Here is a 22,461-nt window from a genome sequence, read left to right as displayed (position 1 = left end):
TTTATTTACGAGCGTAAATCGATATAGTAAGTAAATATGATATAAATAGTGGTGCCATTAGGTCTTTATATTTTTAGGTGATTCTAAACAAAATTAAGTCGAAATTATATAGATTCACATTCAGACACTATAAATCACATAAGAAATAATCTAAAAATATATATAAGGATACATTTATCCTTCATTAGTTTAGGAGTTCCCCGTTGAATTCCGGAATACGTGGAATTTTCTGAATAAATTGTAGTAAAATTTACTGTGAATATATGCAATTTACAAATTTATAATGAATTATATATATATATTTCGTCTATTTTTTGATAGATAATTTGATGTGTATATATATGTCTATATATACGTCTCCCTATCCGCCCCAAGTTTCCAACACATCCCCCGTTGCCCAAGCAAAGTACCAAACCCGCTGAGTCCGACCCGATCGCCAATCCCTTTCTTCCCGTGTCATCCCTTCTTTGCCTACGGAACCCTCGATTTGGTCGACGCCGCCCTCGCCGTGGATCGATTCCTAGGCGATCGCGCCCTAGAGACGGCCGAGATCGTCGCTGCTGGATGGGAGGAGCGGCTTAGAGAAGAAGAGGCAGAGGCGGCGGCGAGCAAAGCGATCGAGGACGCTCCGGCTTTCAGGCCATCATGTCTGCCGTAGTCTGCGGTAAGAGGTCATCTTCCATCTTCGACGAGCTCCTACACGCTAACACGCCGCCGGCCTCTAAGAGGGTCCGCTGCGCCTCCTCCCCGACCACTTCCCTCCGCGTCTCCCCGTCTCGGGCTTCCCCTTCGTTCGATCTCAACGACGGTGATCTGATTGCGGCTTATCTTGCCCGTCTGAGGTCCCTGTTCCCTGACATGGATCAGCAGGTTGAGTTTTCTTCCTCTCCCTTATCTATTGATTTCACTTAATTGCAGGTTTTTGGGAATATATTGTGATGCTTGTTTAGGATTGATGATACCTTTATGTACAAAGTTGAAACTTGTATGATGTTCGGATTAATTCTAGAATGATTTGATCTAATTAGCTCGTCATGCACACTGATTCCAGCAATTTTCATGCACAAAATGGTTATGCTCTGGCTTTAAGATGTTTCTTGACGTTTTAATTTTCCTTGGGCAATCGGTGCTTATGGCTGGAGGTATTTATTTTGTAAATTAGGAAGGATGTTAATTATATATTTTCATTGCAAGTAGAATAATGAAAAGATCGATCTTGGTGGATCTGATAAGATAATATTTGAAAGTCTCGGAGTAGTAACTGTGTTATATTTGCTGATGCTGGCAGCTATGGAGTCTTTGGTTATTGTCTTCAATGGACTCATAATACCTTATTGCTCCTGAAACTTTGCTGCACAACATGGTATTGCATGTTGGGAAAGAGTTCTTCCCTTTTCATATTTGCAAGGAAAATTGTTGCTGGTTTTGATTGGTTAACATGTATGAGGATACTTGCCGTGATTGTCCCTATTCTAAGTGCTCATGTATTTGGATTGATTATGAGGAACTCGGAACTACTGCTATTAGCTTATAGCCCTTGATCACAGAGTTTCTGTTGCTGATGAAATCATACAGTTTTTTCTAGTAATCTTGATGCATAAGATAATCCTCAATGTGGCAACTGCTGTTCTTTATGATCGTTGAGGCATGCCACCAATATTTTACACTGAGCTTACCTGCTCTTTAACTATTATTTTTTGGTTCTGTTGGTATGCCTTCTTCAGAAGCTATCTTCATTTCCAATAAGATTGATGATCTTGTTGATAGTAAAAGCAAAAGTGAACGCAAAGATGAATATCTAGTGTGAAGAAGGCTGGTTCATGTCCTGAATTTCAAGGACTGATAGTGTAATTTACCTGATGATAAACAATCCACACACACAATCATTTTGCTAAGATGGCTGTTATATTTGGAGCTTCAAAAATATTGATCAGTGAAAAGTTTGTGCATAGATCTGGATAAAAAATACACAAATATGGTTAACATTATCTACAACTATGGGAGTGCACCCTCATTTCTGTTTCCATATGCCAGTGAGTGACTAGAATTATTCTGTTTTTAGATTATAGCAATTTCTTATCTATAATTGAAGCCACTGGTTGAATTTAGTTGTTTAAGCCTACAAATATTTAACTGGTTTTTTGTGGTAAGAGGCATAAGACTGAATTCCTTTCGTTATAGTTCTCTTTTTCCTGCTTAAACTTTAGTTACAATTTGTCGTTAAGTTAGAACATCAATGAGTGACTAGCAAAGCTGTCAGCATTATGCGTGTATGTTAGCACATGTATCACATATGACATCTTCATATGGCATCTTTCATTATTTGTGCTGGTGAACTTGTGTTCTCCTAACAAAGAAAGTCGCCTGTCCGTGCATTTGTTTTTGAGAAAATCTGTGTAAATTTTGAGGAGATCTAGATAAGAACTTTTATTGCCTAAAATAATGATTTTTATTCTCTGACTTTTGCCTTTGGTTCGTTCAATTACCATTTGAAGAGTTTGGAAGGACTAGCTTTTTGAGGATTGTAAAGTAGTCTGTCTCTTCCATATCAAATTGTGTGTTTTAATTTCCATACTCTGGAAAAATGTTCAAAAACAGAGTACAGGTTTTGTTAGGTATGATTCTAACATGATCTTTGCTTTTTTTTGTTAGAAGTTATCCATAACTCATCATTCATCCAGAAATCATATTATCTCTGTACTTGTAACTTGTTTTGTTATCTTATCATCTCAGCTCAATGTGATATATTTCTCTTTTTTTCATCTTCCACTTTCATGTTAATTCGTAGGCAAAAGTTTCCAGATTACTGTATATTTAATTCATTTCAACTCTTTTGTTTACTGCATGCCACTAGATCTGGTATAGTGTATTAGACTATCATATATATGTTATCTAAAAATGTTAATAAATTCCTCCAGCTTCTTGAACGGACTCTTGAAGTATCTGGAAATGATTTAGATTCTGCAATAAAGAGTCTGAATGATCTCCGATTAGGGGCAGCAGACTTCAACTTGGTCTCTGGTGTGAGCAAATCTGAAAATGGTGCTGAAATGAATGTTCAACTACCGACTGAAGGTATACTCGCATTCCAAAGTGCACTTCCATATACCACTAGTAGCTTTGGTTGTTGAATATCATAAACTTGCATTGGTATATACTCTTCTTTCCTTCATGTATCTTGCTGCTTTTATACAATGCTTTGATATTATGACCTCAAATTTTCTAATGGGATGAAGATGATTCCAAAGTTTTAATAATCCGTTCAAGTTGTTTCAGTATTTTCTGATATCATATTTTCTATATCTCCAAAGGTAATGTTAAAAAGTCGTAGAGAATCTGTAGTTTGGTGCAGGTCACTCAAATCTCCAGGTTTAATTTCTATGGTGTTCTAAGTTATATTCCATCCATGATTTGGAAACCAGAAGCAAATTTAAATGGTCCAGCATCAAGATGACCTCTGTGTTACAAGTAAAAACAAAAAACATAATTTGACCTGGGTATATGAACCAACTGCATATGGACAATAGCTTTCTGGAAACAATTCGCGAACATAATAATTCTGGAAATAATTCATGAATAATTCAAAGAATGCAATGTAGGCTGGATGAGCTTTTTTTGTTGTTGTTTTGTTTATTTTTGTTGTCCCTCCAAGATTTATTTTCTGGAAAATACCTTTAGCCGTTTTTCTCTTTTCCTACTTTCTGATAATTTGTGAATAACAACTTTGGAACCACAGAATTCTAGACCATTTATATATGCCTATGTATTTGTGTGCTTGGCAGGTACCATGAAAGCAAATGGTGTTGATTCTGCTGCTGCTATAGGTCTACCAAATGTGGATGCTCTTCCAACAGATGGTTCTGAATGGGTAGAGCTATTTGTGAGAGAGATGATGAGTGCTGCCGATATAGATGATGCTAGAACTCGTGCATCCAGAGCACTTGAGTTTTTAGAGAAGTCCATCATGGCTCGTGCTGGTGCTGAGGTGATAGAAAATCTGCACAAGGTACCTTAGGCTTCTCTCTAACATTGTGACCACATAGAGACATGGAAAATGACATAAGTGTACTTGTTTCTTTATTAAAAATACCAGTCATTTGCAGGAGTATTCTTTTAGTCATTTGGGACCTCAATTTTCGAAAAGGTAGAGATTAATTTGTTTCTTGTTTCTTTTCGTTTGAATTTGAAACAGGAGAATATGGTGCTAAAAGAACAAGTTGAAGTGTTGCTTCGAGAAAACAGTGTTCTGAAGCGTGCAGTTGCCATCCAGCATGATCGTCAGAAAGAATACGAAGAGAAAAGCCAAGAGTTGCAGCATCTGAAGCAACTCGTCTCCCAATACCAGGAGCAAGTTCGAACGCTAGAGGTACTCAGTTGTGCTGATTCCTTTGTGTTTTTGATTGCCATGAAAAGGTTCCACATCACCGAAAATCCTTGGCTTTTTTTTTGTTTGTTGGTTGGCAGATCAATAACTATGCCCTCTCTATGCATCTGAGGCAGGCTCAGCAAGGCAGTTCCATTCCAGGACGCTTCCATCCGGATGTCTTCTAGGATACACTAGTTGCTCGAGAAATCAGTCTAAACATCTGATTAGTAGGTCTTAGTAGTCTTTTACTGTTTAAGCAAGGTTGAACCTCTAAACACATTGATGTTATGTAATATATACATTTATAATATATTAGATTAAACTGATGTGTTGGAGTTTGGCATGGATCTCTCTTCTTGCATCTTGACCAAATCCTTCATCACGAGAATGTGGAAGGGAATTTTGCTTGTCCTTAATCATCAGTTTGTCTCGGTGAGATCCCATGGCTATCAGTTCTGAGATTTCAATGCAAATGAACATGATGATTGACTCATTAATTTATTAAAGCATATACTATTAGGATAGACTGATGATAGAAGATGTTAAGTACTCTTCTAAACTGGGATATTATAATTTAAGGACATTATGTCTTAAGTTCATTTAAGAACACATAACCACATGTAAACATATTTCACATATATCTTAACACCGTTTCAAGAACAAACTACAAATTGAGACGAGGAATGTCCCAAACAAGCCCAGATCTCTAGCGTGCACGTCCCCATCAAAACATGAAACCAACTCCAAGGAAGAGCACATCGATATTTTGTGATCTATGCATCAATCTAGTGTTCAAATTCTATCCATGCTACATGGACAATCCTTGGTAACCTGCAGCGGATTCTGACTTGAACAGTTCATTGTCTTCCAGACTCAGTAGCTTCTCTTTGGACACTCCTTTAAGCAGGTCAACCACATCAAGCATTATGGGTCTCTTCTCAGGCTTGCTCTGAGCACAGACGAGAGCAGTAAGCACCATTCTCCGCAACTCTTCTTTCACAAAGTGTCCATTGAGCTTTGGATCCGCAATTTCTTTGAACCTTTGCTTTCGAGCCAGTGGAAGTGCCCATTCTGCGATCGAGTGGTTTGATGTCAAGCTCGACTGATCTATCGGCTTTCTTCCGCTTGCAAGTTCGAGAAGCAGTATCCCGAAGCTGTAAACATCACAGCTTTCTTTGGCCTTCCCCAACATCGCGTACTCTGGTGCGAGATATCCAAGAGTGCCTTTCACTCCTGTGGTAACATGCGTTGCACCATCAGGGATCAGCTTGGCGAACCCAAAATCTGCAACGCGTGCCTGGAACTCAGAGTCCAGCAAAACATTGCTCGCTTTGATGTCTCTGTGGATGATGTGGGGGGTAGCATGGTGGTGGAGATAGCTGCAAAGTAAGAAACATCGGTATGATAGTTTGATAGTAATAGGTGTGTGTGCGTATGTAAGCTTGTAGACTTACGCAATCCCTTCGGCTGATCCGATGGCGATACTCATCCGTCTTCCCCAGTCGAGAAGGCATCCTGCTGCTTGCTGCCCATGGAGATGCGACAGCAAGCTCAAGTTAGGCATGTAGTCATAGACTATGAGACGCTCTTTTCCTTCGGCACAGTATCCGCGTAAGGTCAGCAGATTTGGATGCCTTACTCTTGCCAAAATTTCAATTTCAACAGCAAATTCCATCTCAGCTTTGCTGCTCCATGTTTTTAGCCTCTTCACTGCAATCTACATATGCTTGTAATATATTAGCCCCCATATCATGTATAAAAATAACATGAATTTAAACAAGATTTTGCTGCCAAACATGTGATCTACGAAGGTCCTTTCTGCATGCCAGAAGTTGGATGTATGTACATTTGTATGCTTGCTTGCAACAGAAATAAGTGTTCCATGTCAAGAGAAGCCTAATGATCCAAATAATTATGCTGAATTTTTGTGCATATTAGTTGAGAATGTAATTTCATTTCACTGGCATAGAATTTGTGTCCGTCTATTTCATTTTGCAGGGGGTCAAGTAATATCTTTGTGCTCGCTATCTTATCAAGCACCAATGAAAAGAGTTAAGTAAATTAGTAATACTCAAAGCTTTATCATCTCATCTATGGGTAGATGAGAATGCCAAAGGAGGAAGATAAATATGAGCATTTAACAACCGATAGATTTATACATCAATATCCTAAGCTGCACCCATATCTGACCAAATAAAAAATCCAAAAACTGAGCTAGCAATTTAAATAATAAGAAATTTGATGCCAGAGGAAGAGATGACCTCAAAGAATTTGACAGAAATTTCCACAATATAAGATAAACCTGTTTGGTTGTTTACATAACCCAAACAGCGAAGCAAACAAATGAAACAAAGTCTTAAACATAATACATTTTCAGAAAAAACAAATTTGTTTTATCGTCATGCATACAAAAAGGCAGAATTATATTTTAGCCATTTTCCAACTATGAAAATTGACATTGATAGCAGATGGATATTTCTGAATACTCTAATAGATCCCAATATGCCTGCTTGGAAAGCAAGAAGACGAAGGAGATTTTTTATTTTTAGGAATGCTAATTCGAACATGAAATGATGCATGAAGAAATCAACTATGGCTTTTATCATTCAGGTATCTGGTCTATGATAGCCATGATCTATTCTACTCAATGTGATTAAGTAGTGGACTTTTGATCATTAAAGGGAGGTGCTTTCTTAACAATTGTCCAAGAAATGCTTCTGAAGAGAGATAGCATCAGCTCCCCCTGAATTACCTAGATGCCTCGAAGAGGCTATCAAGCCTGAGGTGGAAACCATTAACCCAAACAACGAAATCCAAACAGCTGAATCTTGCTTCCTTGTACTGGTTGCAAAAAAAAAAAAGATCAGAAAATGCAACTTCCAAGGGATTTATACTCTATCAACCAATTGAAACGGACAGAAGTTCAAATGGCTAAATTGTTTATGATGCACTGGAAGCTGGACACAGGTGTCTCCTGATTTAGTAATCAGTCATCTTGTAGTTTATTATCCAAAGGTCAACTCTGTACTGATCTCACAAAGTACTGGTTGCTCTGTCACAGATCACAACAATTTATATCTATGGCAATTATGGTGGTTGCATTCACACTGTGCTAACTATTCATCCTAATAACTCTATGTTGCCTTGCCTCAAACATAGAGTTCCCAGCCTATGTTTTAGAAGAATTCCCAGCCTATTCTTGATGAGAAATCTTAGTAGGAGTTAAGAATGAAGAAAAAAAGAAAAGACCTATTTCAACAAAGAAGCAGTCTTCTGATAAGTCAAGTTCTTCACCTGTCACATCATATGATGCAGAGTTTGTAGAGGTTGTAGACTAAGGAAAATTTGACGAACATCCACTCTAGACACCCTAATTCAAACTTTGATCCGTTTCTTGAATTCCTATCTCAGCCAAATCCAACACCATATCGAAGTATGTGAAGAAAAACCTAGATATTTACATGAAAAATCAGGGATACATGGAGACAGTACCTGCGATCCATCCCAGAGCTGGCCCCAGTAGACGCTGCCAAACCCTCCTTCCCCCAACTTGTTATCGTAATTGAAGTTGTTGGTGGCCGAATGCAACTCCTTGAGAGAGAAAACCCTCCACGTCGGTGCCTCCTTCTTCCCCGGCTCCCTCCTGCGCTCCAAGAAAAAAAGGAAGCAACTTTTTAGTCTCACCGACCGGTCAAACCTCGACGGATCGCGAAAGCTCATTCCTTTGGTACGAACAGTATCGTCAAGTAACGTACCCATCCGAAGATCTCCCGCAGCAAAACAACGATCCGAAAGCCATTCTCCCCTGTCGATCTACGATTCTCTTTGAAATCTTGGAATCCGAGTGTAGAGATGCCAAGGGATAGGGCATCAGCGAAGCTGGTCCTTGGCCGCCGACACAGCCTCGACCGCCACGTCCATCTGGAGGGCACAGAACGAGCTGGTTATTTGGAATGGCTGCTTGCTTTCCTATTTCAATCGAAGACGGCAGGTTAGACAGGTCCGCTGTCCCGCGGGAGCATTGTATCAACTTGCCACGCCATGGCGTGGCTCCCTGCCATTGGCCCGTTTGAAGACTACATGACAGCCGAACTGGCAACGGTCGTGTCTTCTTCTTCCTCGGTCTCTCTCTCTCTCTCACATTGATTGACGGAGGAGCGAGAAGGTGAAGGTGACGGGTCTGACTGATAAATCGAGCAAACTTGTCGGTGACGGAGCGTCGTCGGGAGTTGGGCATCCCCTCGCCCCCATGTGATGGCTTAGGGACGAACCACCGGAGCCGCTTCTCCCATTGGCCGCGGAGGGCAAGCTCGGTCCAGCTTTGAGGTGGCCCCCGTTGACCTGACTCCTCCGCGCCCAGACGATGAGATGCCCGGACTAATTACAAACATCCTAATCTCACTTTATCGATGAAAGATATGACATTTGCTGTTAATTTAAAAATAATTAAATTAATAAAAAAATTAAAATTAATAAAATATTTTAATATACGATCGAGTACTATAAATTGGAAGTTAAAAGATGAGTCATAGTTTATGGTACTTAAAAATATCATCGGAATTATATTTTAAGGTTGAGCGTCGTATGAATGTAGTAGACACGATGATAAGAGATAAAATTGAGGATCGAAACTTTGTCATCAACGACGATCGCTATGAGGTTATTAGAGTCATCTCTAGAGTTATCATCCTCCATCTCCAAACGAAAAAGTATCAATGATGAACGTAAAATAATAGGTGTAACGATAATAGAACCGGAGTGGAGATCTTACTCTTTCACTTTTTATTTTATTAAAGTATCTATTGATTTTGAGTTTTTTATTAGAAAATTTTTTTTACATCATTCATATTATCGATAAGATTAAGGAGAAATGATATTAACTATTTTATTTTTATAATTATAAAGATATCAATATAAAATTTTTAAATATAAAAATTAAAGCATTTAAATTAAATTAATTATAAGGATAATATACAATTAGTCCGATACCAAATGTGCAGTGAGTTCATCTTCCCGCCGGTCATTGTCATTCATGAAACCTCGCAACAATGTTAGTGTTGGATCGGTCCGAGGAAGTGGGTGCGGCCCACTGCTCCTGACACAGCCGCGTCCCCCACCACACTGGCATGCGTGACATGGAGATGTCGCTCGACGTCTGTCACAAGGAGGAAGATGCTTGTTCCCAGAACTTACCGTCTCCAAGTTTTTCTGCTTGTGACACAGACATGCATTACCTTTGGAGGCAGCAATATATATATATATATATAAGTTGAGGTGTCCGATCTGATCCAAGATGGCATCTCCGGTACGAATGACCAGTGACAGCGCTGTGTGGGACCAACACTGGGGTCAGTGTGTCCTCCAATAAATGGACGGGTGGGTGGTTACGGTAACGAAGAAACCGGTCGACGAAGTTAGTTTGGACAAACGAGCAAATCATACCGAACGTCAAGAATTCCACGTGGGACCCAATGGGTTGTCCGCTCACACATTTAAACTTTCTCAACGTTAAGAACTCTCAATAATCTTTTTCAAATGCAATTAAAATGCCACGTGGCATAAATATGTTAAATCATATGATACGATGAAGAAATATATAATTTTAATTTTTTTTAAAGAATAAGAGACGAAAATAGAATTCGAGTTAAGAATGATTTTCCATAACACGATATATTATACCATAAGATTTCAAATAGTGTAGCTCAAAATAACGACGATCTTTTAAGACATCATTATAGCTTAATAATCTAAAAATAACAATATTTTTTCTATTATTTCTTGATTATTTCATCGATATTTAGTAAATATGATGGTGCTAACGAAACGACAATCTTACAAGTATATGTCGTATGTACCTTACAAGTGGATTTAAAAAATATCATAAATTAATTTAGATTACAAGTGAGATTTTTGCTGACGATATTGAGATCAAATTATGACAAGCATACATGAAGCAAAGTTATCATGCAAAAAATGCTAGTTTGGGCCAATCCACTTAGGACTCGTTCTTATAGTTTACACAAATGTGTTTTTTTAGTGATACATACGTAAAATATTTTGGTTTCTTTATAGAATCATAAATATTTGAATCCCTAAGTTCAAGATGTCAACTTTAAACAATGGATGGTAGAATCCATTACTCAACCGATCCGTACCGGTTTGTATTAATTAAAAATCGGCATATCTCATTAATCCCTTCCGATTTGACGGTAATACATTATTAATTCATCATGGACGACCATACAAAGCTCTTTTTAAGTAAAGCCTATCGTTTCATTGCTCGAGTCAATTATAGCTTTATTAAGTCAACATCACATAGTCTTAATCTTAAAGTAAAATAAGAAACTTATATCTTCATCAACCACGTCACGAAGAAGAAGTGATCTTTGTCGATAGGATCGGATAGCTAACTCTCCATCGATTCAAAAGTATTAATCAACATATGTGCCTAATTGTACAGTGTCAAGTCACTCCAACTCCACTTCATCATTTTCCAACCTAACATGGAGGCATGGAAGTCTTAACACGAAAGATGGTCCAAATTTAGATAGATACAACGATGTGACTTACGTCGCATGCAAGTAATTAGAATGGTCACACATATCTCCATTTCGCACTCAATGAGTCATCGCCAACGATTCATCTCGTTTGGTCCTTTGCATCACTTTTCCACGTCAAACTAATGGACTCTACCTTCACCTTAATTGATGATCATTTGAAAAATAGTTTGATTTGATGATTAATTATTTTAGATGAAAAAAAGGAATCTAAGTCCATAGTTCAAATTAAACCAAGAAATGCGAATAATATTTTTACGATAAAGATTTTGATCATGTTATTGTATATTCTGATTGTTCGATATTTTGAGGATTCGGATTTAATCTCGATTTGACATCCGAGCTTATCGTAACTTCGGTGTCGAAAAATTAAGAGATTTTAGAGGTATGTATTCCAAACTTGTAGAAGATAAGAAAATGTTACTTAGAGTCTTTTTATAAATAGTTCAAATAAACTATTGATATATGGGATGAGCGTACGAAATCATCGAGTACTGACGAGACGAATGATCCGATAAAATGTCAGGATGGGTGGGCGTCCGACAAACATGAGATTGACGAGTGAGTCGATGTCAAGTTGACGTCGAACTCTCTATCAGCCACAACAAGTCTGAAAACTCAGCTATTTAGGGCAGAGAGGCTGATGATATATCTCGAAGGTCAGCAACACAAAAGTCCAAACGAAGAAAGCTGTGGTGGAGCCTCGCCATTTAATGCGATGGGCTTCGTCGAACGGAATTGAGTTGTGTTATTCCACATGTGGAAGTCAATGCTTACCCAATCGATCTCACGCACAAATCGTTTGAAATACTTGTTTTCCCAAGTCAAATTATCGTAAGAATTTTGACCAAGTTGATGCATAGATAATAAATAGTGAATGGGGTGCAATGAATCAATCGATGATAGTCAAATTTGAATGATGATAACAATCCAAACGTATTGAAAGTGTATCTATCTTATTTTAAACCTAATTATTCTTTCAAAAGAGAGTTTAAGTGTTTGAAAGCATCTACGTTATTTTAAGCATGATCAAAATCACATGCATGTTTTATGCAAGTTATTGACATGAATAAGATGCTATAATCATATAACTCGCCTTTGTAAGATAATTGACATTCTGAGGTTAACTTAGCTTGCTTTAATATAATATTTATGCTTAGATGTTAGGGTTAGGTGTATGAATGAGTCTTATGCTTGTTAAACTAGGGAGGGAATTCGGGTTTAGGGATGGGAAACCAAAAGTTTCCCAATATTGTACTTATTAGAGGATTCTGTAGAATAGGAAGAAAGTTAGAACAATATTTGTTATGATGCGTCGTTTAAAGTGTGTTGAAATAATAATTAAGTTGAGATCATAATAAAAATAAAAAAATTATATGAGTTATGTGTATTAAAACATTATGGTTATGAATATAAGATAACTACTACTCGCCTACATTCGATTGCATCATGGAATCAATATCCGATCAACACTACATATCAATACCTTCGATTAAATATTCATACGGTATCTTTAGTATACATATCAATACCTATTAAATCACGATGTTTCATTATTATTGACAAGTGTAATATATAAATATAGATATTCATGGACTTTGGATCAATTTAATTTTTTTACTTTTTTTAGAAAATTAAACTACATTACTATGTTAAAAGGCACATAATCATTCTCCTTCAAAAGAAAAACCATTATACCGAAACTTATCATAACTATTAGCTCTACCAAAATTCGATATATATATATAATATTATTTTATACTAAAAAGACGATTCGGTTTCTCCGCCATCTCGCCGCCGCTGCTTCGCAGCAGGCGGTGCTGACACGCGCCACCGACCTCGAATTAATTTCCCTCCCCGCCTCGTGCTCGACCGTCGGATGGAGCCCCGCTCGATCTCGCCCCCTCCGTCCGCCCTTGTCGGAGGTGGCACTGCCGTGGCGAGGGAGAAGACGCGGGCGTTGGTGGCGTCATGGCACCTCACGTGCCTTGGAACGCACACAAGACGACAAAACCATGATAATTCAATATAATTATATATATATATATATATATATATCTCAATCATTGCATCGCACCGCTAATGCGCTGTCGGCCGCGGCACGTGTCGACTGCCCGCCGTCGACACGCTCTCCGTTCCCTTTCCCTGCTTTTTCTTGCGTTATTATTCTCTCCGTTTATTCTGCGACCTCCGTTACGCGTTTTAGCATCTTTTTCTTGTCGACGCGTTATTGTTATTATTGTTATTATTATTATTATGATAAATACCTAAAAATTTTATTTTTTTAGGCATAAAGCTCCCACTTTTTAATCCTAATTATAAATTAAAATCCCGATCCAATCAATTAACATACTACAGTAAAAATAAATTAAATATAATATATAATAATGTAAACTTATGTTAAAATTTTAATAATTAGAAAAAACCTGAAAGTCATATATATGTAAAATCCAAGTCATATATTTTTTAAATATATCTAAGGCCATGTAAATATTTCAAATATCAGTTTAAAGTATAAAAATAATTCCATTATATTAAAATATTTATTTAAAATTTGTATATTTTAAAAATATTTTATAATTTATTAGTATTTTTATTTGAATAACCAAATTAATTATTGTAATTAATTGTCACAAATCTCTTAACTGACGGCGTCATGTAAATTTGTCGTTTCCTCGCACTTTCCTTGTTGTGGACTCTCTCTCTTCTCCACCGTCCTTTATTAGTTATTGGATAAGCTACCAAGCAGCGCCGAGCTTGACGTGTTCGCCGCCTGCCGGCACGCGCTATATATCATACGGCCTACGCAACCCCGGCAAAGTTTCCTGGCATACGATCCGTGGGAGTTTCGGGGAGGGAGCTCCGCGGGAGGAGAGGTGAGGGAGAGATGGAGGTGGAGAGGCAGCTGCCGCCGAAGAAGGCGGCGAGGAAGCCGAAGGAGCGGCCCTTCCGAGGCATACGGATGCGGAAGTGGGGGAAGTGGGTGGCGGAGATCAGGGAGCCGAACAAGCGGTCCAGGATATGGCTCGGCTCCTACTGCACCCCGGTGGCCGCCGCCAGGGCCTACGACACCGCCCTCTTCTACCTCCGGGGCCGCGCCGCCCGCCTCAACTTCCCCGACGACATCTCCGTGAGAGACGACGCCGACCACGAAGCGATCGCCATGTCAGCCGCGTCGATCAGGAAGAAGGCCGCGGAGGTGGGCGCCAAGGTCGACGCGCTCCAGATGAGCGGGGGCGGGGCGGCCGTCTTTTGCTGTCAGGAGGACAAGCGTCGGCAGGCGGAGAAGCGGTACAAGAATCCCGACCTTAATCAGGCGCCGGGCCCCGAGAACTCCGACGACGAGTGGAGCAGCAGCTTGCAGTAGACGCATGGGTACATATGACCATGTATCTGGTTGCAGTAGTTCTGTTCTCGCATGCCATCCTCAGGAAGAAGGAAGAAGACACATGTCAATACACTGATAACCGAAGTAGGGTTTATTTCTTGTTGGATTTCTAGTTGTACTTGTTGATTTGCTGGGAAGGAATCCACGGGAACAATAACAGCGACAAGGAGAAGAGGAGTCATTGGTCTGTAGTTCCTTTGTGATGCAGCTTCTCTTGGAGATGAACTCGATCGATGTAAAGAGCTTTTAATGATATACCAATACTTCCAACTTCGTTTGCCATGCCAAAGCTTTCATATTGCTTTCACCTGCTTGTCTCCTTGCAGATGGATAGATTCTTTTGTAGTTAACACCATGTCTTGAAATAAATCAAGCTTTAGGAAAGCAGCTAAAGAGAGAGAGAAGGAAAGGCTGGAACTTTAGGACATGGATCATATCACGCTCTAAGTTATTGCATGCCAAACAGCTCAAGATCGTATCCTTCGTGTGTCACGTTTGAGGAACAAACACAAAAGCATAAAACTGCAGAAGAATAATCTATATGAGTATATGGCAGACATAAAACTTGGAATCCGAATAATCTTACACCCATCGAGTATCTTTCCTTTGGAGGAGCTGTGAAAAGATTCCTGAGACTCCTGTTGATGCTGTAAATTGCGATATTTATATGCTTCATATGTATCTCCTGGAGCGTGTGTCTTATCCACCCAAAAGACGAGCATGAGATACGAAGCCAAAGAAGAGAGAAGAAAAATACATGGGATTACAAGTAATCCCGGTTAACGCACACGGATTTAGGATCGGTGGTTTTGCTTAAAGAACGCAAAGGGAAATGATGTGCGACGGGGAAGAGAAAGGATGAGTACGTACTCCGTGCGTCGAGAAAGAGCTTAATATATTACGTATGGATGGATGTGTCATTGGTTGTATCGCTCTGTTCCTCCCTCTGATTCCTAAAGTTCCATGATCTTTTGTCTTTTGTAAGATTCGTGTGTGAAACAGCATACTTGCAGATCGTCTTCATTCGTGAGTTCTGTGCACTCGAAAGCTTGCTGTCATGCATGGAGAACATGAAGATTAGTGGCCTATCATTATTGTTTGGATCAGTCTTGGATACATTTACCTCGAATCCCTCTGCTCCATTGCTTCCGTGTATTCGTATCGGAAGTCCTTGATCTGGCATCTGGTCCATTTGAAAGTGAAAGAGGAGTCATCAAAGCACTTGGGAAATAGATGGTGACCCTGAAATCCTTTTAAAAAGTGTTGGAACATCTCTTCTTCTCCCTGCCATTCTTAGCCACCATTTGGAGTTGCTTGTGCCACACGAGATTAATTGAGTTGATCTATAGGACCGGAGTGGATCTATTAATATTATTAATTTTAGCTTAAGTATTTTAAGTTGATGATTAACTCAATAGCTTGAGTTACTTTTTTTGGGTATGATGGTGTTTAATTTCCAGATACTATAATATTCTTCACAGATCACATTATTAACCCAACAAGAATCAGACAACTTTGGGCCAACGAGCTCACCCATCTGATTCTGCTGCACCAGCGAAATCTTATCCTTCGATGGGCCCATCATGGACCCACCAGAGCGGCCTCCTGCTGTGAAAGGTGCGGCTCACAAGCGTGTGCCGGTTCCGGGTTCAGGTTTCTCGGAACGGCAGGCCAATCTTATGCGGTGGGACCCACGCGGGGGTCACAAGACCAATGAGGATGCATTCGTAAACCCTGTTGTTTTTGGGACAGGCGATTCGAATCGCCCGACTCATCAGCACGTTACGCTTTGATTCGTAACTCCAACCCCCCTGATTCCGACACGTACGCACCCCCTCGCCCTGTCCGCCGGCATTAGCCCGGGGCGGGCCATCGTACGGTCCGCGTCGCTTACCTCACCTCATCCGACGGCGGAGGCTGCCGTGTTAGTTGGATTAGGGTTTGCGACGTGCCCCCGCGATTTAAACCCTTGTGCGGCCTCCGGCGCGGTTGCGGTTGCGGAGGCTGCTCTTGCGAAACCTTCTCTCCCTTTCCAAACCCTTACAAGAACCCCGTCGATATTCCTCTCCAATTCTTTCATCCAGCAACCGGAATTGTTTAGGTGTTTGTTGTTGTTGTTGATCGCTTAGGGTCAGCGGAAGAGCCGGGAAGAAAAAGGCTTTGTTGTCTTCTAGATCGTGAGGAGCAAATGGCGCAGGTCCCGCTTCAGCCGCAGGCAGCGGTCCCCGGCCCGGCTGAAGGCGGTGGCGGGGCCCAGTTCTCCTCGACGTCGTTGTACGTCGGCGACTTGGACCCGGGCGTGACGGACGCGCAGCTGTATGATGTTTTTAGCCAGATCGGGGCGGTGGTGTCCGTCCGCGTCTGCCGCGATATCAATACTCGCTTCTCTCTCGGTTATGCCTATGTCAACTACAACGATGCCGCGGATGGTCAGTTGGAATTGTTCTTTGGCTCTCTTTGTTCCTCTGGAATCTGTTCATGTGGCTGTTGCTCGGTCTTGTCTTGTTTTGTGTCAATGCCCCCTAACTATTGCTTTAGCATTGGCATACTGTTATCGGGATTGCAGTTATTTGTCCTGCATTGAAGATTAATAATTGATATAGGGAATTGTGGAAGAACACCAAATAATTATACTGTATTGCCAATGTAAACATTTCTTTGGATGCTATTTTTTGATAGTTTACCTCATATTTTGGCTTACCGGAGACAGTCTTATTTTCAATTTATACGCCATATTGATTGAGCCATGCTAATTGGTCATTTTTTTTTTATTTTTTGTTTTTGTGGACTCTCATGGTGGTAGAACCATGTCATACTGGTATGGTCAGTAATGGGTATATGTGAGTTGCAAGTGATTTATTGGTAAGAATCTAACTAGGATTTGTAGGAATTAATTAACCGGTGACATTAAGTTTTGCCATGTCATTAGCCATTTATTGTTTATTGTTTAGTGTTTAGTGTTTAGTGTATCTTGTCTCTTGTTTTCCATGTTAGCACATCTAGATTTCTCTTTACAGAAGCTGACCTCGTTACTTGCTGTTGCATGTGAACATCCTGATGCCAAGGTGTGAACTACTTGTTTGAGGCTATTTGTTGTTGTGGCTTCATACAGTTTGAAGGAGTCATCAAGTTATTATTCTTAGGGATTGTCCGTGTCTGAACGTGAGGCCGATTCAGACTGGTGGATTACTAGCTAGATGATGATGCAACTTCATGTTATCATTAACAGTAGTATTGTCTCATCACCCCAGAACATGATTGTTAATAAACTCTTTTCATACATTGATCATTGTATGTCTTGTTTTTCTTTTTTACCACTAAATAATCACAAGACTTTTCTTGGGTGGGGAAAAATTAAGATGAAGCATAGATTATTGGTTGGGATGTCTTGCTTTCAGTAGTACCCATGAACAAGAAACCCACAGTTGCCTTTCTGAATTGTATGACGTTAAAGATGAGCTTCTGCCCAAAAAATAACTTGTCTTGAAGCTGCTTGCAACATGAAGTTATTGTCCAGCCCACCCCTCCCCACCGGGCTACACAGACCCCTGGATGCCTACTGATGCTAGTAATGGATCAATTTAACATTATGTTGAGGATCTTAGTTGAGATCTATCCAGCACCAAAAGCCTAAATTTGTTGTTAAAATTACCCAGACTTTTTTTCCTGGATGCCTTCTAATCCATAATATTCAAAGGTTTCTGACCTTCAACATATGCTGGTGTGCACTAGAAGGTTGTAGCATTGTTGGAATCATTGAAACTTACTCTCCGTTGAGCTCTGTTTTTTTTAGAATAATGGCACCTTGTGGGTGCTTAGATTCATTTTAAGGCTAAATCACTGATTGCTTGAACTGGAATATAATTTCTTAATAGACCTTTATGTTCATGTAACCCCTTGCTTGGAATACTTTGGGAATCTTCACATTGTTCATCTGAATATTACCAAGTATCTTAGTTTTTTTTTTTTTTTTGCGGTGTATCATAATATGCATGCGTGTGTTTTTGTTTCTTCTTTGACACTGACTTTAAACATGTTATATTGATTAGGATATTCTGTTTCTTCTTTGTATGTGCATGTCTCTGACAATTACATTTGACATGTCTTAAATTCATGAACAATCTAAATTATGAAAGTTCTTTTCACTTTGACTTCATTTTCTGTTAGGTATTGATTTTTATTGATATGTAAATCATCTGTTTCAGTAGAATCATGAGAATTCATGATCCACTACCTATTTTGAATCTTGATGCCAACTTATGAAGATGATATAGATTGAAGTGCTTATACTGCATTGGTAGAAAGTTATGTATGCTATTTATTGACTCTGTTAAGTGCCTGTTGGCAGCTGCAAGGGCACTGGAAGTGCTTAATTTCATGCCTCTCAATGGGAAGACTATTCGGATAATGCATTCAAATCGTGATCCTAGCACACGTAGAAGTGGGACTGCCAACATATTTATCAAGGTACAATTTTCGTGATCTTCTCTTGGATCATTGGAACTTGAATTAATGAGTTGATTTTCGTGACACTTTATGTGTTTCAACAAGTAGTTATTGTGTTTATATCTTTACATGTTTTTTGACTTTGTTTTGTTTTGTTTTGTTGCAGAATTTGGACAAGTGTATCGACAACAAAGCACTGTATGATACATTTTCTGCGTTTGGGAATATTCTTTCTTGCAAGGTTGCAACAGATGCATCTGGTCAGTCAAAGGGCTATGGCTTTGTCCAGTTTGAACAGGATGATGCAGCACAAAATGCAATTGAGAATCTAAATGGCATGCTATTGAACGATAAGAAAGTTTTTGTTGGGCCCTTTATTCGTAAACAGGAAAGGGAGAATGCTGCAAGCAACATAACATTTAGTAATGTATTTGTAAAAAATCTCTCAGAGTCTACAACAGAAGATACTCTTCAAGAAGTTTTTGGTGAATTTGGAAAGATCACCAGCTGTATTGTAATGAGAGGGGAGGATGGAAAATCAAAATGCTTTGGCTTTGTTAATTTTGAGAATCCTGATGAAGCTGCTCAGGCTGTTCAGGAACTTAATGGGAAGAAATTTGATGATAAGGAATGGTATGTTGGAAGAGCACAAAAGAAGTCAGAGAGAGAACAGGAACTTAAAGAGAAGTTTGACCAGAGTAAGCAGGAGTCTTCTGAAAAATTGGAAGGGGTTAACTTGTACTTGAAAAACTTAGACGATAACATTGGTGATGATAACTTGAGAGAATTGTTCTCAGGGTTTGGGGCAATTGCTTCTTGCAAGGTTGTTTTTAATTTGTCTAATTTGATTTCATTGTTCTTTCATTCCATTATAATTTGCTTGTTGCTGCATTATGTACTTGTAAAACTTTTATAGGTTGTGCGTGACAAAAATGGTGTGAGCAAGGGATCTGGATTTGTTGTTTTTCAGTCTCCTGATCATGCTTCTCAAGCAGTAAGTCAAAGTCTGGAAGTTGCAACCTCACTTTGGGTTACTGTATACTGTTTGTTGATTCAATGTTTAAATTTGTTGTAGCTTTTGGAGATGAATGGCAAAATGATTGGCAATAAACCACTTTATGTTGCACTAGCACAACGCAAGGAAGACAGAAGAGCAAGATTGCAGGTAATTTCTTTGAAGTCTACATGATAGTTCTGTATCATCATATGAGCTATATGCTTGGATATAAGAGACCAGTGTAATATTAATATTATCTCATTCAATGGTATACAATAACAAATTCAAGTTGCCAACCATGTGGGGTAGTCAGCAGCAACAACGGTGAAGTCTCGTTTCAGTTATATCATGGAAATGTTTTAAATGAACTTTTAGGGGTTGATTTATTTTCATATTCTAATTGAAGCCTCTTGTGCTTTTTAGCTCATGAAAAGTGTTTAATTATAATGGAAAGTGATGAATTCTGACATTATGCATATTCCAATGTATATATCTTACAAATTTTGTTATCCTTTTCATATGGTCATAAATAATGTGGTAAGTTTCATTGGTTGCCTGTTTGTTCCTTTTCCAGGCTCAATTTTCACAAATGCGACCTGTGGTGATGCCGCCTTCAGTTGCTCCTCGTGTTCCATTGTATCCTCCCGGTGCTCCTGGGTTAGGACAACCACTTTTCTATGGTCAACCACCTGCACTTGTTCCTCCTCAGGTAGCATCTGTCACCCAAAACAAAGTTTAGTTATATGTTTTGTGGTAAATCATTCTTTTGACTAGTTTGTGCTCCTTTGTGATGCAACTTAATTTTTCATGGTCGTGTTTATTACATGCATCTCTCAACTTTAAGATTGAACCATCCTTTAAGGTTGTTGCAGTAGAATTTGCTGAGAGTATCCTCACCAATAAGGTGGCATTTGGTTCAATGAATTTGGTCAGAGGCACCATAATGGATCAGTTTACATAGTGGTATTTTGGTTTTCATCAACAATGCATACAAATGGAATAAAATATAGATATTTAAATGAATTATAAAATAGTTTAATTATTGATATTGCTAGTGTATTGAGATATGGATTTTTATCAAAGAACAAAATCTCAGTTTGGTGTAAAAACTGGTTGACTGCCAAATTTTGATACTACACTGGTACCATTAAGTGTACTAATGGTTGGTTGCGACTGGACTACTACAAGCACACGGAGCTGTCACAAGAGCAGTACCTTCTGACACAGGAGAGGCGGGGGCCATGTGGGGAAGAGAAAAAAGTAAAGAGAGGAAAAGGGGTTAGAGTAGTTACCAGTATGGGCAATATGGTTATATGCTTACTATATGTTCTTCAATTGCAAAGTCTAACCGAAAGCCTACTTGATCAATTATGTAAAGGTGTTTCATGTGGTAAGTTATGTGTTGCAACGTTCTGTTCATGTTGTGTTTTGTTGGTGTGATTCATTTTGAGGCCATTAACCATGCAACAGGCCCCCTTGAACATATTGTAACTAGCTTTACTGTGAATAAATCTGAAGAAATTGCTTGTTTGATATGAAAAAAATTCCAATTGTACACATTGTCAAACCATTAGGGTCCCATTGCCATGGGTATATGTTTTTATTTCGAGAATCTTCCATAAGATAGTATCACTTGAAGGAGAACTAAAATGATGTGTGTTCCAATGACATTTTTCTTACAGCCTGGATTTGGCTTCCCTCATCCCCTTGTTACTGGAATGAGACCTGGAGCTGCTCCTTTTCCCAATTTCTTTATCCCGATGGCCCAACAAGGTCAGCAGGCCCAACGTCCTGGTGGTAGACGAGCAGGAGCAGGTCCACTGCAACTGACACAGCAGCACCCTATGCAAATGATTCAACAGCAGGTGTGTGATAAAACTTTTTGCACTGAGTGCAGGTTCCGGTTTCTCATAACCATCACTCTTCCCGTGCATATTGTCACAAATTAAAAAGCCTCTGTGATAGCATATAGTGAGAATCTGAATGTCGCAGATGCTCCCAAGGGGTGGACGTCCTTACCGCTATCCACCTGGGCGTGGCATGCCGGAAGTCGGCAATCCTGAAGGGATGTTCTCTCCCCCCTATGACATGGGTGGTATGCCCGCAAGGCATGCTGGCATGTCACAACCTGTTCCGGTAGGAGAACTGACTTCGGCTCTCGCAAATGCTACACCAGAGCAGCAGAGACTGGTAAGGAAGGTCCAATAGTAACTTGTGGGTTTGTCTGTGCGTGAAGCATGCTAGTTCTTAAGATAATATGGATTTGCATCACTGGGTAGGCAGTATAACCGAGTGTGTTGTTTCTTTACATTTCAGATGCTGGGTGAGAGCCTCTATCCTCTCGTGGATCAGTTAGAGCACGGGTATGCTGCGAAAGTAACTGGCATGCTCCTTGAGATGGACCAGAACGAAGTATTACACTTGCTGGAATCTCCTGAAGCGCTGCAGGCCAAAGTAGTGGAGGCTATGGGAGTCTTGAGAAGTGTTGTTCAGCAGCAGCAGGTCGCAAACCGTTTAGCTGGTCTGTCGTTGAATGATGTTTCCTGAGCTGATATACATATCGCGACTCCTTGGGCGGGGGAGCCCGTTTTGATTTAGATGTTTGGGTTGATTTTTCTTGAACTATTCAGTTTGCTACTTGATAGAATGGGATTTTTTTCTCTTTTGTCTTTCTCTATTAGTTATTTCGAGAGTGATTTTAGACTTC

The 22,461-nt window shown here is 39.6% G+C and overlaps 4 protein-coding genes across 4 annotated transcripts; 3 read left to right on the top strand and 1 right to left on the bottom strand.

Annotated features, from left to right (window-relative positions):
• Nucleotides 1-359: 359 nt before the first annotated feature.
• Nucleotides 360-4,692, top strand: LOC135660240 (uncharacterized). The gene is made up of 5 exons (XM_065176359.1): nucleotides 360-870; nucleotides 2,919-3,075; nucleotides 3,783-4,006; nucleotides 4,193-4,366; nucleotides 4,465-4,692. Exons 1-5 carry the CDS (start codon nucleotides 646-648, stop codon nucleotides 4,549-4,551), a joined length of 867 nt encoding a protein of 288 aa, XP_065032431.1. The 5' UTR covers nucleotides 360-645; the 3' UTR covers nucleotides 4,552-4,692.
• A 293-nt stretch (nucleotides 4,693-4,985) lies between these two features.
• LOC135660226 (PTI1-like tyrosine-protein kinase At3g15890) lies at nucleotides 4,986-8,316 on the bottom strand. Its single transcript, XM_065176356.1, has 4 exons — nucleotides 8,122-8,316; nucleotides 7,859-8,009; nucleotides 5,821-6,083; nucleotides 4,986-5,745 (listed from the first exon to the last, which is right to left on the bottom strand). The coding sequence occupies exons 1-4, from the start codon at nucleotides 8,235-8,237 to the stop codon at nucleotides 5,175-5,177; spliced, it is 1,101 nt and encodes a 366-aa protein (XP_065032428.1). The 5' UTR covers nucleotides 8,238-8,316; the 3' UTR covers nucleotides 4,986-5,174.
• Nucleotides 8,317-13,680: 5,364 nt separating this feature from the next.
• Nucleotides 13,681-14,593, top strand: LOC135672572 (ethylene-responsive transcription factor ERF011-like). The gene has a single exon (XM_065181064.1). The coding sequence runs from the start codon at nucleotides 13,811-13,813 to the stop codon at nucleotides 14,288-14,290; it is 480 nt and encodes a 159-aa protein (XP_065037136.1). The 5' UTR covers nucleotides 13,681-13,810; the 3' UTR covers nucleotides 14,291-14,593.
• Nucleotides 14,594-16,217: 1,624 nt separating this feature from the next.
• Nucleotides 16,218-22,414, top strand: LOC135660194 (polyadenylate-binding protein 2-like). The gene is made up of 9 exons (XM_065176353.1): nucleotides 16,218-16,740; nucleotides 18,660-18,778; nucleotides 18,924-19,580; nucleotides 19,674-19,751; nucleotides 19,833-19,922; nucleotides 20,329-20,463; nucleotides 21,437-21,619; nucleotides 21,747-21,944; nucleotides 22,071-22,414. Exons 1-9 carry the CDS (start codon nucleotides 16,500-16,502, stop codon nucleotides 22,299-22,301), a joined length of 1,932 nt encoding a protein of 643 aa, XP_065032425.1. The 5' UTR covers nucleotides 16,218-16,499; the 3' UTR covers nucleotides 22,302-22,414.
• Nucleotides 22,415-22,461: the final 47 nt, after the last annotated feature.

This window comes from Musa acuminata, chromosome BXJ1-4, assembly GCF_036884655.1.
Source record: "Musa acuminata AAA Group cultivar baxijiao chromosome BXJ1-4, Cavendish_Baxijiao_AAA, whole genome shotgun sequence".
Taxonomy (NCBI): domain Eukaryota; kingdom Viridiplantae; phylum Streptophyta; class Magnoliopsida; order Zingiberales; family Musaceae; genus Musa; species Musa acuminata.
The sequence above is the reverse complement of the archived record's forward strand: the minus strand, read 5'-3'. Positions and strand labels throughout refer to the sequence as shown.